Below are 15,131 nucleotides of genomic sequence, written 5' to 3'. Positions count from 1 at the left end.
CAAATACACACACTTCATTTCAGAACAATTCCGTAAATTCTCCCCCTGCCTCCTGCCACCTCCTCCTCTCTCACAAGGTTTCATCTCCTAATTGCAAAAGCTTTTTGGCATGGCAATGTCTTTGTGATGAAGAGAGGGCTCAATTTAGGCCATCTCTCTAAAGAAGATGGGAGAACAAGGACACTTCTCCAATTAATCAGCAAGTGCCTGGCTCCAGCTATGGGGCCAAAGGATCGATTTACATAAAGCTACTTCTCGAGATGAATTTACCTCCTCCTCCTCTCCCCCGGCCTTCCTCTTGTCCAGCCAGCATTAGACATGCTACTGGATTTCAGATTGACAGTGTCAGCTACGACAATCAAATTAGGGATGAAAGCCTCAGATGGCTGCCAAGGGAGAGGGACACAGGGGAAGGAGGGGGCAGGTAAGAGTATGTCTGCCTCACAGGAGGGTGGATTGCACAGAAATGGGCTCCCCTTCCCAAACTCCACTGGGCAGACATAGCTTCAAACAAAGAAAAAAACGAAAACACCAGGTGAATGCCCTCCCCAGCCAAGGCTGATAAATTAAACCAAAACATCCCATTGGGCCTAAAAATTGGCAGGGAACTATCTCAGGTGAATAATTAGATCTTACAATCAGATAGTTTTCAGCATCAGATTTCTGAACAGAATGTGAAGACCCCAAACTCACAGTTGTGTGGTGATACATGCATAGACTCTGGAGTCAGATGCCTGTGGTTGGATCCTCCTGTTTCCTGGACCACTTAGTGACACAGGGAAGCCTGGACCAGAACAGAAGGCATAATTGGGCCGATAATGAGCACTCCCCAATCCCATCTAATGTCACTGCCTTGTCGCTAAATTGTGATAATCCCAGGGATTAGTGAGCTGTTGAGAAGCTCAGCTTCTGTACCATTTGCTGGAGATGATCAGTCAATTATAATGCTGTTTTGAGAATACAAAGCGCCTTAGCTGGAGTTGCATGTGATATTTAAATGAAGAAAGCTTCTGTTTGGACTGGAAGCATTGGTTAACCCTGCCAGCCCTGGAAGGGTGGTAGTTTAGAAAAACCCAGATTAAATCCTCTGGCTGGAAGGACGTTCTCTGCTCAGAGGAGGGATAGCTGAATGACTGGAATATTTCAAGCCATGGCTTGCTTCTCTGGATATAGGAGTTTCGACCTTGACTGGCTCCCCTCCACATTTCCTATTGGTATTCCCAAACCCCACAAGCCGTCCTGCATTGTGCTCCTTTAGATTGGCTCCAACATCTAAAGACTTTTTCCTTCTCTTGTTGATGAGAGTCCACATAGCTACAGCATCTAGCTCCCACCTCTCGGTTCTAATTCTAGAATCACACTGTCCAATAAACAGTAGGAAGTAGCCATGTGTGGGTATTGAGCACTTGGAATGTGGCCAGTCCAAATTGAGATATGTGTATAATACACATCAGGTTTCCAAAATTGGATATGAAAAAAAAAAAAAAGAATGTAATACATCTTATTAATATATTTTTATATTGGTTACATGTTGAAATGGTAATATTTTGGATATAGTGGGTTAAATACAATACTTTATTAAAATTAATTTCAACATTTTTTTTTTTACTGTTCTTAATATGGCTAATGGAAAATTTTTAATTGTATCTGTGGCTCATGTTATTTCTGTGGGGCAGTGCTGTTCTAGAATTAGCAGATCCCCCCTGGAGGGGTGACAGCCTCTGTGACCTCACCAGTTCCAAACCTGAGCCTGCAGGTCAAATTCAACCCAGAACTGAAGTGTCCTGTTGGCCAGCGCAGAGAGCTATTTGGTTTTGATTTTGGGGAAATTAATTTAGACAGGCCCTGCATTCCCCCAGCTCACCTCCCAATTTCTTCCATTGCCCACACTCAGCCTGACTTACTCATTCGCTTTACTTGCGTAACCCTGCAGCATTTGGGTTTGCAATCTTTAGAACATCTACCCATAAAGAGACAAAAGGGGTCCCCACATTGTTAACTAATCATAGAGCGAACCATTAACTCTAACTCCACTGGCAGCCTTTTGTATCACCCTGCAGTCTAACAGCCTCCTTCTTATTTCCTTTCGGTTAGAAAGCTCCCTGGAAACAAGCATCTTAGCTCCGTTGTGCTTGAACCTTAGGCCTTCGTCTTCGGTCATGGCTCCAGATCAGTATCTCAGCCTGGCTGCTCAGTCCTGCTCCTCACCTGCCCTCCCATGATTTCTCTCCCAGATTGCCCCCCCTTAGAAAATCTAAGGAATCACTTATCTGTGATGCTCTACCAGGAACCTCCTAATCCCAGCAACCAGTCTTCCTGCAGGTTTGGGAGAGTCCAAGGGCAAAGTGTTTCGTTATCTTCTGCCATATCTCTGGGATCCCAGTGGAGGATGTAACCATCAGTGGACTTTTATACCTTCTAGGTCAGCCTCCCAACTGGACCCTGAGTGGCTTTCTAAAATACAGACTAGATGTTGTCAATTTCCACCTCAAGCTTCCCCTGGGACTCTATCCCATAGGCCTTTTGTCCAACATCAGCAGTCTCACACCTGAGATACAGGAGGTCTTTGCATCTTGGACCCAAGATTTTCCCTAAAATCATACTTAAACATTTAAGGTATTAGGATTCTGTATTTGTTAACTTCATGCTAGTAAAATAGAGATAGTAATTTGCATTTATATACCTGCACTGCATTGGGGTTTAGAAAGAACTTGCTTGTCCATTATCTGTGATGCCTATCCCAATTTTACATAAGTACAAATTGAGGCCCAGAAAATTGAACTGATGCTCTTGAAGATACTTGGCATGTTAAATAGCAGAAATGGGATATGAACTTAACACCTAATCTGATGCACTAATCATTCTGCCCATGGTCCTCAAACTTGTTCAAAATTTAGACTCTGAGCCCATTCTCAGAGTTTCTGGTTCAATAGTTCAGGAATGGGTCCCAGGAATCTGCACGAATTTTCATTACGGAAAATTCCACACATATTTAAAAGTAAAGCACAGATGGTAAATTAACTTCCTTTGAGCTCATGACCTAGCTCTAGTAAGTATCAAGTAGATTAATCTTGTTTCATCTATATCTCTTCCCACTTCCATCTCTTCTGTATTATTTTGAAGCAAAACCTAAACATCATTTCATCCTTAATTATTTCAGTATGTATCTCTCAAAGATAAAGCCATAAATGAAAGGAAACATAACCACAATACCATTCTCATACCTAAATTTTAAAAAATTAACAGGAACCTGTATTTTTTCAAAGCATCATCAGTAAATTTTGATCAGATGGACCGTGAACCCTACTGTGAGAACAAATACCCTGTCCCGTGCCAACTCTTAATAACAGCATCATACTGTCCTGATTTTTCTCAAACTGTCCATTTTGAAAGACAAAACCAAAGTACCCAATGAAACAAGCCTGCATTCCTGCAAGTCCTAATGATTCAGATTGACATCTTTTTGTTTTCCTGCCTAAAAACTGAAAAAATTTTGGACTCTGAGTAAAACAATTATAATATCTTTTGCTCAGTGGTTGGGAGCAATCCGCAGTGTGAGTTTACATATAGGCTTTCTTCTTGTTGAAACAGAAAAACTGCTGCTCTTACTTTTTAGGATATCTAGGTGTTTATTTTAAAGTTGTATAGGTAAAGGGATCTATTTCTTTGTATCTGGGGTAAACAAGAATGTAAGCTCCGAGAGGACAGAAACTTGGTTCTGTTCACTTCTGTATCTTAACTCCTGACATAGTGTACAAATAGTAGGCGCTCAACGCATTTTTGTTGAGGAAAATAAGAATCTGAGCTGACACTCAATCTGCTAATATTAAACATCTGAATGTTATAGCTAGGACTTTTCTATTGAGCTTGTCAGAGAAGGCAGAACAGAAGGAACTCTTATTGCTGTCTTTCATTCAGTAGTTTTTTAACATCAAGAAAGAAAGCAATGCAAACTCCTGCTATGGTGAAATATTCAGAAACAACCTGAGCAGTGGGAAATAATTGGGGCTTTTTTGTCCCCCATTGATACTTTGATTCTCTGGATCCTTGAGATAGGTGGCGATTCTTTCAGGAGATGATTCTGTTACTCCATGCTAATCTCCCTTGGACAAAGGTTGCCATTGACGAGACACCCAGCTGGAGGTGCCAGGGCTTCTTAGCTGGGACATATGCTTGGTGCTCATTTGATTTTGACAGTGACCCAACTGCAAACATGTAATCTTGCTTATTAAGATAAATTGCCTGTAGAAGAGATGTACCTATTAAGATAAATCCTCCCTGAAGTCCACATTGTTAAATCCCCAGGGAACAATTTTTCCTTCCTGTCTGTCCCTCCTGCTGTATAAAATAAGGTGAGCAAAACAATATCTTTCCCTTTAGCTCCTGGAGCAGAGTGATGAGTGACAGGGTTACTATATATTAGGAATTGGGTTTTGGGGGTGAGGGGAAAAGGGTTTAGCTTTTTATAGGATGGTAGTATTGAGAATCCAAAAAACTCTCAGTTTGTGGATTATCTGTCAGAAATTTTTAAATCCCTAAATGAGTATTGATTGATACCAAATGCACCAATGAATTGTGCAGATTTCCTCCTACTAGGCAGAGAACATGAAAGTGTGATTTTAATATATATACTCAGGCCGAGGAGAATCAGAGTGATAATCTACCACCCTGATCCCAAATACAATATAGTTCCAAATATAAATGCTTTCTAGATCATCCCCTATTTTAGTGTGACTAATCAAGAGTTGATGGATTTTTTTTTTTTCTTAATGTTACTGAAAAGGCACCATGATTGGTCTTAGAAGAGGTGTTTGGGGAGGCAGACAAAGTATAAACCTCATTGGATACAAGACTGTGTTGTTCTGTTTCTTCAGTCAATTAGCTTCCTGTGTGGCTTCTTGATCCTTGGTCCTGGATGTGCTATCTTTCGAGAGTGATGTTTTACTCTGCTAAGGACTTCCTGATTCAGCAGAACTGTTCTAGAAGCTCTCTTACGAATGCTTTGAGTTGGATCTCCTTGGGTCCCCTTTACTGGTACTGGTGCCCATCTCCTGTTTCTTTAGACTTTGCTGCTAAAGTCTCATAGTTGGCAACCTCTTCAGCAATCTGTCCTTGTTTTGCTAGAATCACCTCACCCAGAGTAATGGAAGGCAGGCATGGCCTGGGAATTTGCATTGCTGATGAGTGGTTTCTACCCAAAGACTGATGCAGGGCTACAAAGAGCCAGCTCCCCTGCTTGGAAACAGGAGCTCCCCATGGTATTGGACTAAGGCCGAGACTTAACCTGATTCTACTTTATTCCCCTTCTCTATCCTGCTTGCGTCCCTTACTGGTCTCTTCTGGGAGCATTTCCTTAACCAATCACTTAACCCCTGAGTCTTTGGCTCAGTGTCTGCTTCTGAGAGAACCCAACATAAGACAGAGCTTTTTTCTGAATCCAGCTCTCCTGTTTCATCCAAAAGAATCTAGAATCAAATATGGATACTCCGGTCTAGATGATAGACGAGGGAAACTTTAGTCCTTCCCTCAGATTTTATGGAAAGAGCACTAGTAACATTTATGTGTTTTATTCTTTGCAGAGTAAAACATTTGACCAGGGAGTGTTGATAAAGGACATTTCAGCAATGTAAATCCAGGACTAAATGGGGGGAAATGTCAAGAAGTAAATACAGCCATTCACTGAATGCTTACAGTGTTCCAGATGCTGTGTGAAGTGCTTCACATGTAACAACTCATTTTAATCTCACAGTTAACCAATGAGGTAAAGTTAATAGCCCCACTGTAAAGATGGGGAAACTGAGGCACAGAGCATCTTAGTACTTGCATGACCACCTAGCTCATAAGTAGCTCCACCCACTTCAGAAATAAGAAATCCTTAAGTTTAGGGGAGCTTCCAAGTCCCATTTTGTAGCTTTGGAATAATTTTGGATTGACATGTAAAAGCAGATCCCCCACAAACTGCCATTTAACAGACAGGACTTCATGGTAGCACGAATGTGACCAAGACAAGTGCATCGTCTCCACCAGAGCAGAGAGGAGAACATTTTCCTGCTCCTTGTCTTGCAGGGGTAGGGGGGAAAGTGAGGACTGTCACTCACTGTTCCTCTGAGAACAAAGCCTGCCTGACATTGCAGGGAGAGCCCCAGGAAGCATTTCAAAAGCTCCACTGGAACTAGACAACCTTTCAATCCATTTATCAAAGTGTCTGCAGTTCCCGTTTCAAGGTAGATGAAGCAATAATAAATTCACGAAGAAAGTTAATCTGTGTCCAAAGCATTTTAGTAAATTAAAAAGTGGGGGAGGGTTGACTGGAAAGGGGATATATTGGTTCTTGCCAACTCCTGTTTGACTTACTGTCTCCTTAATAAGTCCTCTTTGGTCTTGTGTTTTTGGATGGAATAATCAGTCGGTTAATCATTTTCCGGAAGCTGGAAAATGCACTTTAGCTAATGCGGTTCTCTTTTTCTTTGAGCCCTCATTATTTAAAAAGGCATCTTGATCCCTAGCCCCACTTCCCAACCAAGACAGCCTTTTCCACCAGCCATCATCCTTTATTTCCCCAGAAAACAAAGCACAGCTCCTACCCTCTCCCCCTACTCCAACCTAGTACTTTTCTTTTAATGTTAAAAAAAAAAAAATTCTTTCTTGGTTACTTCTGAGCATTTCTACCCTCCTCACCCTGAACTACTTCCCTCCTAAAGGGTGAGACACTAAAACCCCAACAAGAAATTGGCCAGAATTAGGCTCTCGGGCATTACCGATAGCTTTTGTTATTTTTATTTAAGTGTCAGTGGAAAATGGTGGCTCTTGTCTCTCTCAAGGATAGTACTTAACAATAGCTCCATGCTCTGGCATCACGCTGAGATAAACACACTATTAGTAACCCTCACAAAGGCCCCGAGATAATTGTGAAGGGACAGTTACCGAAAATGAAGCACCCAGCCCTGAACCCTCCTCCACGCCCCATCAGTAACACCATTAAAACTGTCAGTTTGTCAGCCCACTGGAGGTATTTATGAAATCAATATACAATCCTGCAGATGGATGGCAGCGGTATTGTTAGCTGGAAAAAGAGAAGCTCAATGGAAAATAAAATTAATAAAATTTACAAGCAGATTGTCATGGGGAACAGATAAATTCCCTACAATCTACTGTTTTGCTCAGTTGGAGCATGAGAAAAGCAAAGACAGGGAGGTGGAAAGAAAGCTGTGCGTTAAACTGGGCTCCTTAAAGTAGGAGAAAGGCTGGATATATATATCTACAGCAGGAAAAGAGTGAACAGAGACAGAAGTGGCTGCCCCACCCAAGCACAGAATTGCCTCTGTGACACTGCCAGAATTTTGTTGCTCATATTTTGCTCTCCTCTCTTCATCCCACTGTGTCACAAACGAGAACCTTTGTTTGATTACTGTTCCTTCCAGTATGTTTTGGGATACCTTCTATTCAAACAAGGCTAATACATTACTGGAATATGTTCCTTCTTCAGCTTGCAGCCACGGTTAAAGCTGACAGTTCTAAGCCTCTCTCATGTTTGCTCCCCCTGGCCCCAGTTTTGATCATCAGCCATTTGCCAGAACTGTGGCAGGAGCTCATCCTCCCCGAGTGGCCAGCAGCCAAGCCTGGGAGGGTAGTGGGCAAGGGCTTGGTGGCCTGAAGACCAGCCTTCCCTTGGCAGAAAAAACTGGGCTTTTTGTGGCTGGCAGAGCCTTGGGGCAGCCCAGATGCCTGGTGGAAATTGCATTAGTCGGATGACAGGACAGGGCCCCCTTCTCCAGAGGCTGATGGAGAGCAGCCGAGTGGCCTTGGTGACACTGCTTGACCTCTGCTGTCACTGTGGGCTTTGTTCAGCGCCCGACTCCAGGCTGGAGCTCTGCTCATTGAATCAGGGGAGCCTGGGATGGGGCTCATTGTGCATCTAAATGTACTTACATCAGCTGCAGACAATGGACACTGGATCTGAGATACAGCCCTAGACGCCACTAGTACTCACACCTGTCCCCTAACCCGACTCTGTGACTTGCTTTGGGGCCTCAGAGTGGCCCCCAGACAATCCCAAAGTGGCTTATCTCAGCAGGTGAGAGCAGAAAAGTGGACTCCTCTCTTCTGCTTTCTATTTTCCCTCCTGCTGCCTTGCAAGATGTTCACTTAGACGGCCCAGGATTTAGGGGAGGATGGTTGTCTGACCTCTAGTTCCAAATATTTTTGAAATCATCTAGAGCTTTTGATTAAGTGTCCTTGGAAAATCAGCATGGGAATGTCCATCGGAGAGTACAATCTGTCTGTAGGGCTACTCAGCAAGTACATTTACGCTGTGACCAGCAAGTTCACCTTATAAGACCTTGTACGAAGGAAACAACTGGACGAGGGTCCCCAAAATGCATGGGCAGGGAAATTCATCCTTGCATTTCTTCAAATGGGAAATAAATAAATAAATGCCCACCCAACAATTTGGGATCATATAGCCGTCATACAATTGGATGATATACAGCCATTAAAATGTTGGCATTGTTGTACTGTTAATGACATGGACAGATGATCTCAATATAGTAGGCAAAAAAATAGGTTATAACAGACTGTATATTATGAGGTCAGATTGGTGAAACCTATATATATATATATATATATTACTCCTAATTGGTAGCAGTGGTTATGTCTGAGTAGCAAATTTCTTTACCTTAATATATGAGGGTTTTTCTGGGTGTTCTTTTAAGAATGACTGTGCCCTTAGCCCCCATCTCTGCATCCACCAGCCCCCCAGGCCAGGCCATGCTCCTCGGAGATGCTTCTGGAGCCCATGTCTGTGCAGAACGAGGTGGAGGCAGGGCATGAGTGTGTTTCAGGGCCACTTTGCTGGCCTGATGGGTCTTTCCAAAATGATTACCCACTGAGACCCAAGCAGACTTGAGGACTGAATAGAAACAAGTACATGTGTTTGGTCTAGCAAAAACTAAAACCAGAAAACAAAACAAAAAAGCCCATGTCGTTCTTAGGAAAGGAAATTGAGGTTTGGGGGATGCTTAAACACTGGGATAAGACTTGGGTTTGAGCCAGCTGGGGGACCTGACACTCTATCCCTTACCTCCCTCAAAGCAATGTGCTAGTGCCACTCAATGCTAGATGAGATGCCAGTGGGACCCCAATTTTAGATGGGTTGGTGGAAATGAAATTTGAAAGTATCAGGCCTGTCACTAAGAAGATCGAGGGAACCTCCAGGGGTCTCTGGGACTCTAGAATAAGCTGAAGTAGTCATCCCGCATCAGAAAATCAGAATGGCCAGGCTCTGTTCCAATCCCAGATGACAAAAGCAGAGCGTCCTAAGAAGCAAAGCATAGCCTTGAGAGATGGGAGATTGAATGGTGTTGACCCTGCAGTGGGGGAGGGACGCCTTGAGGGAGGGGGGCAAAGGGTTGTCTCCCGGAGGTGACAAAACAGAGAGTTGGGTGCAGTGTGTGCAACAAATAACCCAGCGACTTGGCTCGTGGCCTGGAGGTGCAAGACCACCCACAGAGCCCGCCCTGGCGGCGAGCTGCTCCTTGCCTGGTAACCATTTCAGCAAAGGCCATCACTTGAGGAACAATGTGAATGCCTGTAGCAGCCTGGGGCCTGAGACTAAACAGTCCCCCAAACGGTCTGACTGCAGAGGGTTTTTGTTATCATAATGAGAGGCAGATAAAGCCGGGTCTTGGTCTTTAACGTTGTGTGCCTCTTCTGTTCTTGTTTAGAGATCTGAGCGAAAACCAGATCCAGGGGATCCCCAGGAAGGCATTCCGCGGCATCACCGATGTGAAGAACCTGTAAGTGCTGTTTTTGTTGCTTTGCTGCAGATGTGGCTAACTCAGGCTCTCCGGCCAGAGGGTGGAGTGGGTGAAGTATGGGACAGGAGAGGGGTACAGGCACCTTTCAGAAACGAGACTGAGGGCCGTACTTGAGTGGCTTCCAGAGAACATGTGTCGGATGCCACACCAGCTTCCCAGAGCCCTGTTCTTCCCTAGTTATTCATTCCCAAGTATGAGCATTGGAGCCCCAGACCTGGGTCAGAGCCTGGCCCCACAGTGGTAGTTCTGTGGCTTTGGCACGGGTCTGCTTTTCCCAACATCATTATCATCTTCTGTAAAATAGGGGTGATAGTTGGGATGGCGGGGAGGGGCGGGTTGTGTGCAGAAAATGTTTTTAAAAAAAAACCTTAGTGCCTTGTACACAGTAAGTGTTCAATAAATTGGAGCCTTGATAATGACAATGAGGATGATAATGATGAAGATCTCATTGTTCTTAATAGAATCATCATCTCCTATGAGAGCATTAGGACTTGTGTCCCAGGGCCTTGGGGAGACATAGCCAGATACACTTCCACCGCACTAGGTGGTTTTTGTTTGTTTTTTACTTTTTATTCTGAAATAATTATTGATTCACAGAAAGTTTCAAAAAGTAGTAGACAGTCTGTGTACCAGTTTCCCCCAATGGTAACATCTTACCTAACTATAGTACGATATCAGCACCAGATAACTGACAATGGTACAGTCCACAGACCATAGGCTTCATACTTCAGTTTCACGTGTACTCATTTGTGTGTTGGGGTGGAGGGGGAGGTTCTATGCAGTTTTCTCACACGGAGATTCCTGCAGCCATCAGCACAGTCAAGAGGCAGAACTGTTCCATCACTATGCTGTTGAACTTGCCAGATAACCTTGATTTATCTCCTACCTGGCTGCCAGTATTTGCTCAGGAAGAGTGTGCCTTCTGAATTTTCTCCTCAAACAGCTGTGCCCGTGGGTTCAGCACGTTTTGGGAGAGGGGCACAGAAGAAGGGCTGTCTTGGCTGAGCAAGCTCTTCTGCCCACCAGTCTCTTCCTCCACAGCCTCAATTTCAATTTGAAATGTCTTGAAGGAGGCTTTTTTTTTTTTTCTTTTTAACTGCTTTAACTTGTCACTTTTCTCTGTAACAAATGCAGGGGTTTTCTTTTACTGGCATACCAAAGGGAAGCTGCTGATGGCTTCCAGATGCAGGTTATCTACCTCCCCTGTGGCAGAGGCCTCATCAGAAAGCTTTTGGTGTTTAACATGCAAGACACACAAGAGGGCAGGGGAGTCTCTGGGGTTGGAGGGAACAGGGAGGCAGAGAGGACTTTGTAAGGGCTCAGGGCCAAGAGGGCTGCCAGCTGCTCCCTCTGGGAGTGTTTGCCCAGGAGCAAGAGGGTGGGGTGGAGCAGCCCCAGCCTGGGAGAAGATGAGTTCCTTTGCAGGCATCATGCAAGAAATCACTTTCTAACTCCCTGAGAAAATGAGATACTGGAAAACCCAACCTTCACAACCACTAAATAAACAGTTAGGGATACTCTCTCACCCTAAGCTGGCACTTTTAACATTTCAGAGTGCTTTCCTAGCATCTCTTTCTTGAATTCCAGGAACTCAGGACAGTGCACATGAACTGAAACCAACAGACTGTGTTATTAGCAGCCCAGGATGTCAGGGCATGAGAAAATGGAGGTCCAGAGAAGGGCAGGGACTAACTCAAGGTCAACCAGCTTCCTGTGCATTGAGCCCAAAATGAACATTTTACGTATAGAAAGTGATATATCTGTTGCATCTCATGGCACTAATTTTGAATTAATCAGTTAACAAACAAACAAAAAAAATACTGTAGTGATGTGTAAGCAGGGCTGTGTAATTACCAACTACATCTTTAATTTTCAAAAAAGTAATTAAATCCCACAATGGTTCTCAATAGTTGCTGGGGTTTCTTGGGATTTTTTTTTGTTTTTCCTTGTAGTATTTCTAACCATGCAAAGGCCTCAGGAGTTAAAAGGATCGGGCTGCTGCAAACCCAGAGTCCTAAATCACTCCAACGATTCCTGTCAGGCCTACCTTCTCTAGGTCACACATTACATATTACTCAGGAGCCTAAGCTTAGCCACGATCATCTTCTCTTTTGTTTATACCCAGTACCAGCCTGTGGTGCTGGAGGAAGAAGGGAGGGGACTAAACTCAACCCCTAAAGGATGAATTAAACAAAAAACTCAAGGGGGATTAAATACACTTCTAATCGGTGCAGTCAGCACGCACTTGTCAGGTGGAACCTATAAAGCCCCAGAAGTAGAATTCATGTTCTCCTGTGGCTAACAGTGTAACTAGGGACAAGAAACATGTACATATAAGAGGCTGTTTAGTAAAAAACCAATCAACGTGAAAGTTGGCAGATAAGTGGCTACGAATAGTGTCAGAGCTCAGAGAAGAAACACAGCTTTAGGCAATGTAGCCCAGAGATTAGAAACATGGTTTTGGCAATCTGATAGAATTATGTATGAATTCCATCTGTTCTAGGTACTGAGTCTGTGACCTTAGGTACATTACTTGACACTTCCAAGCCTAGGTTTTCACCACCGTAAAATCAGGATAATAATTGTGTTACTGAATTAGGTTCTGGGTCCCAGAGTCATAGAAATGAACAATGCTCCCAGCAGTAAATCAAGCAATGCTTTATTAAAAGAGGGGATAGACTTATGTATAAGGGGGTTAGCTACAGGAAAGCTAGCTCCCACAGGGGAGCTGTTCAGAGTCTTTTATAAGGAGATGGGTTAAGGGGTGCAGGCCAGTATCATCATTCTGCACCTCTGGAGGAGATCCATTCTGTTCTTCTTGGTTGCATCATGGGTGCATGCTCATTTAGGGCTTTGGTCCTTGTGCCTACTCAGTAGGTCCAAGATGGTGGTGGTGTTCATTATCATCACCCCAGGAAGGTCATTGTAGCGGTCACCTTGAAGTTTTTTGAGCATGTGGGAATTCCTGAAGGGTTCTTAAGGTTAATCTGTAACTTAATTTTTACAATTATGGGAAACAGGCCTTGGGGAGGGGTTTTGCAACTCAGTGAATGTCTGTTCCCCTATATCTCAGTTTATTTTATCAGGATGGGTCATGGGGTAATCATGTGCCCTGAGGTTGTCTCATGACTGAGGAGTGGAAAAGTAACAAAGTGTCCTCTGCAAGGAAAATGGAATCAGTTTGGTTCACAGGCCTAGCCTTACTTTGTCTCAATCGGACTTACCTCCTAAGGTTTCTGGGAAGGTTAATAAAATAATGCATTTGAATAATGTTGTCCTGTGCTTGACACATGGAAGGTATTTGGAAAGTTCTAGCTACTGTTGCTGTTGTATTCCTTTGTTGTTGTTAAGACAATAAAGACTAAAGCTGGGCCCAAATGATGATTGGAATTCACAGAGTAAAAGAGGCAGATAGTGCCTGCAACGTGTGGAGGCAAAATTGTATAAGGGGTGTTTCAGGGAACATAAGCGGACACATGTCGTGGGAGTGGAGGGATTATGAGGAAGAATAGTAGGTTTTTGGGTTAGAAAGAGAAGTGGAGGCCGGAAGGTGGAGAGCCTTGCCTGCAAGGCATATGGGCCTTAGATGCAGTCACTGAGAATGTGGACCTGACCAGGGACAGGTCACAATGACATTCATTGTGGAAGAGGAATCGAGAACAGGAGGAGGTGGAAGGAGGAAAAGTCAGGGGCAGGAGATGAGACTATAGTCCTACGTGAGGGATCAGGCTTGTGCTTGGGAAAGCACGATCAGAAGTGAAGGAGTCCAGAGCCAGCAGCCAGTGGAGACAAAGTCAACAACCAATGAGTTATTAGAGGCTGGGGAAAAGAGATGAAAAATGATGAGTTCCAAGTTCAGACACTAGAGAGAATGATGGCAGATCCTCATGGTCATTTCTCTATGCATCCCTCAAAATACTTCTTGAGCTCGTATTAACTGCCGGTTCTGGAGGAAACAGCAGAGAGTAAGGTGTATAGATCTGTGAGCTCTGCCTTCTTAGAGCTTCCACTTCATAGAAAACGAAAAGTCAGGAGGAAGAGCCAGGTTTGGGAGATCATGAGCTGGGTTGTAAACATGCTGGGTGTGAAGTGATGTCCAGTCTTTCACGGGCCTTGTGGACAGAGCATCTTCTCTGTGTCAGGAAATTGGTGACTCTGACATCCTGTCCTGTTCCTGCTGGTTGAAGGACTTTGGTAAAGCAACACGACGTCCTGGGGTCTTAGCTTCCTTGTTTTTACTAAGAGGGAGTTAGACTAAATAATCTTAGAGCCCTGAGAAAAAATGTCATGCAGTAATTGGATGTATAGGACCAGAGCTGAAGAGCAAGTTCATGGGGGGAAGCATCTGGGCACAGGTGATAACGAAGTTGTACATTTAAATATGCATCAGCACATGGAAAATAGGAGACACTTTGCAGAAATTCAGTTTGGATGAAACCTGTTAAGGAAACACTCCTCCTACTACCAGACCTCAATTACGCACAGAAGATTGTCTACCTTGTGAATGATGAATAGCAAATTTTAAATTTAGAGATGAACGTCCCTGTCATCAGTCTGTTGGAGAACCACCGCCTAGCCCCCAATGCCTTCTCCATCACAGTGTGTGAACTCAGGAAATATAACACTATTCTACTATTACCTTAAGGAAAATAGGAGTAGAAGAAAAATGGTCAGAGTATCAGGCTTCAAACTAAATGATATGTGAAATGACAACCAACTGGACATATCTAAGACACCATATCCTTTATTAAAAAGAGAACATCGAGGACTATCTATTTTCTAAAAAATAATTGTGTAGTTTGCTGTGAATTTTTTTCGCTTATCCTCACATTCCCTTTCAAGAAGGAAGAGACAGTGATACCCCCATTTTCCAGATGATAAAATTGTTTCCATCAGTGCATGTAATTTGGTAAAAGTCAGCAGACAAAATTAAGCCTACCCCTTCCTGCCAAGCCTACCATTAGTAACATACCCAACCATCTTTTGGACTCTTCCATACTCATCCATAGACACTTCCGTGTACCCAGATTCCTCCCCATGCAGCCATGCCAGCAATAGGAAGAATGAATAACCAAAGAGGCTGCCAGAGGGTGAAGGCCCTATCCACCTAAACAAGTAGGCAAGCGTGCAACTTTTATCAGAGCCAAGAGAAAGGATGCAGGGAGTGTCTGAACCCTGTAGAACTGGGGAGCCACTAGCATAATGCTCGTAATGAAGGAACTCGGCACCCTACCCCCCACCCCAAATAGCAGAAGGAAGCCCCTAATTGCTTCCTGCTTCTTCAGAGAAGAGAGAGAAAATACTTAGCTGCGGGTG

General features: G+C 43.8%; 1 protein-coding gene across 1 annotated transcript in view; it reads left to right on the top strand.

Annotated features, from left to right (window-relative positions):
• Positions 1-15,131, top strand: part of SLIT3 (slit guidance ligand 3) — a 597,642-nt gene that overhangs the window by 389,154 nt on the left and 193,357 nt on the right. The window contains exon 5 of the mRNA XM_063085643.1: positions 9,723-9,794. Within this exon, the coding sequence (XP_062941713.1) occupies positions 9,723-9,794 (72 nt within the window). The remainder of the gene's footprint in view (positions 1-9,722; positions 9,795-15,131) is intronic.

The sequence above is a fragment of the Cynocephalus volans genome, chromosome 2 (assembly GCF_027409185.1).
Source record: "Cynocephalus volans isolate mCynVol1 chromosome 2, mCynVol1.pri, whole genome shotgun sequence".
NCBI lineage: Eukaryota > Metazoa > Chordata > Mammalia > Dermoptera > Cynocephalidae > Cynocephalus > Cynocephalus volans.
This window is presented reverse-complemented; position numbering and strand designations above follow the sequence as displayed.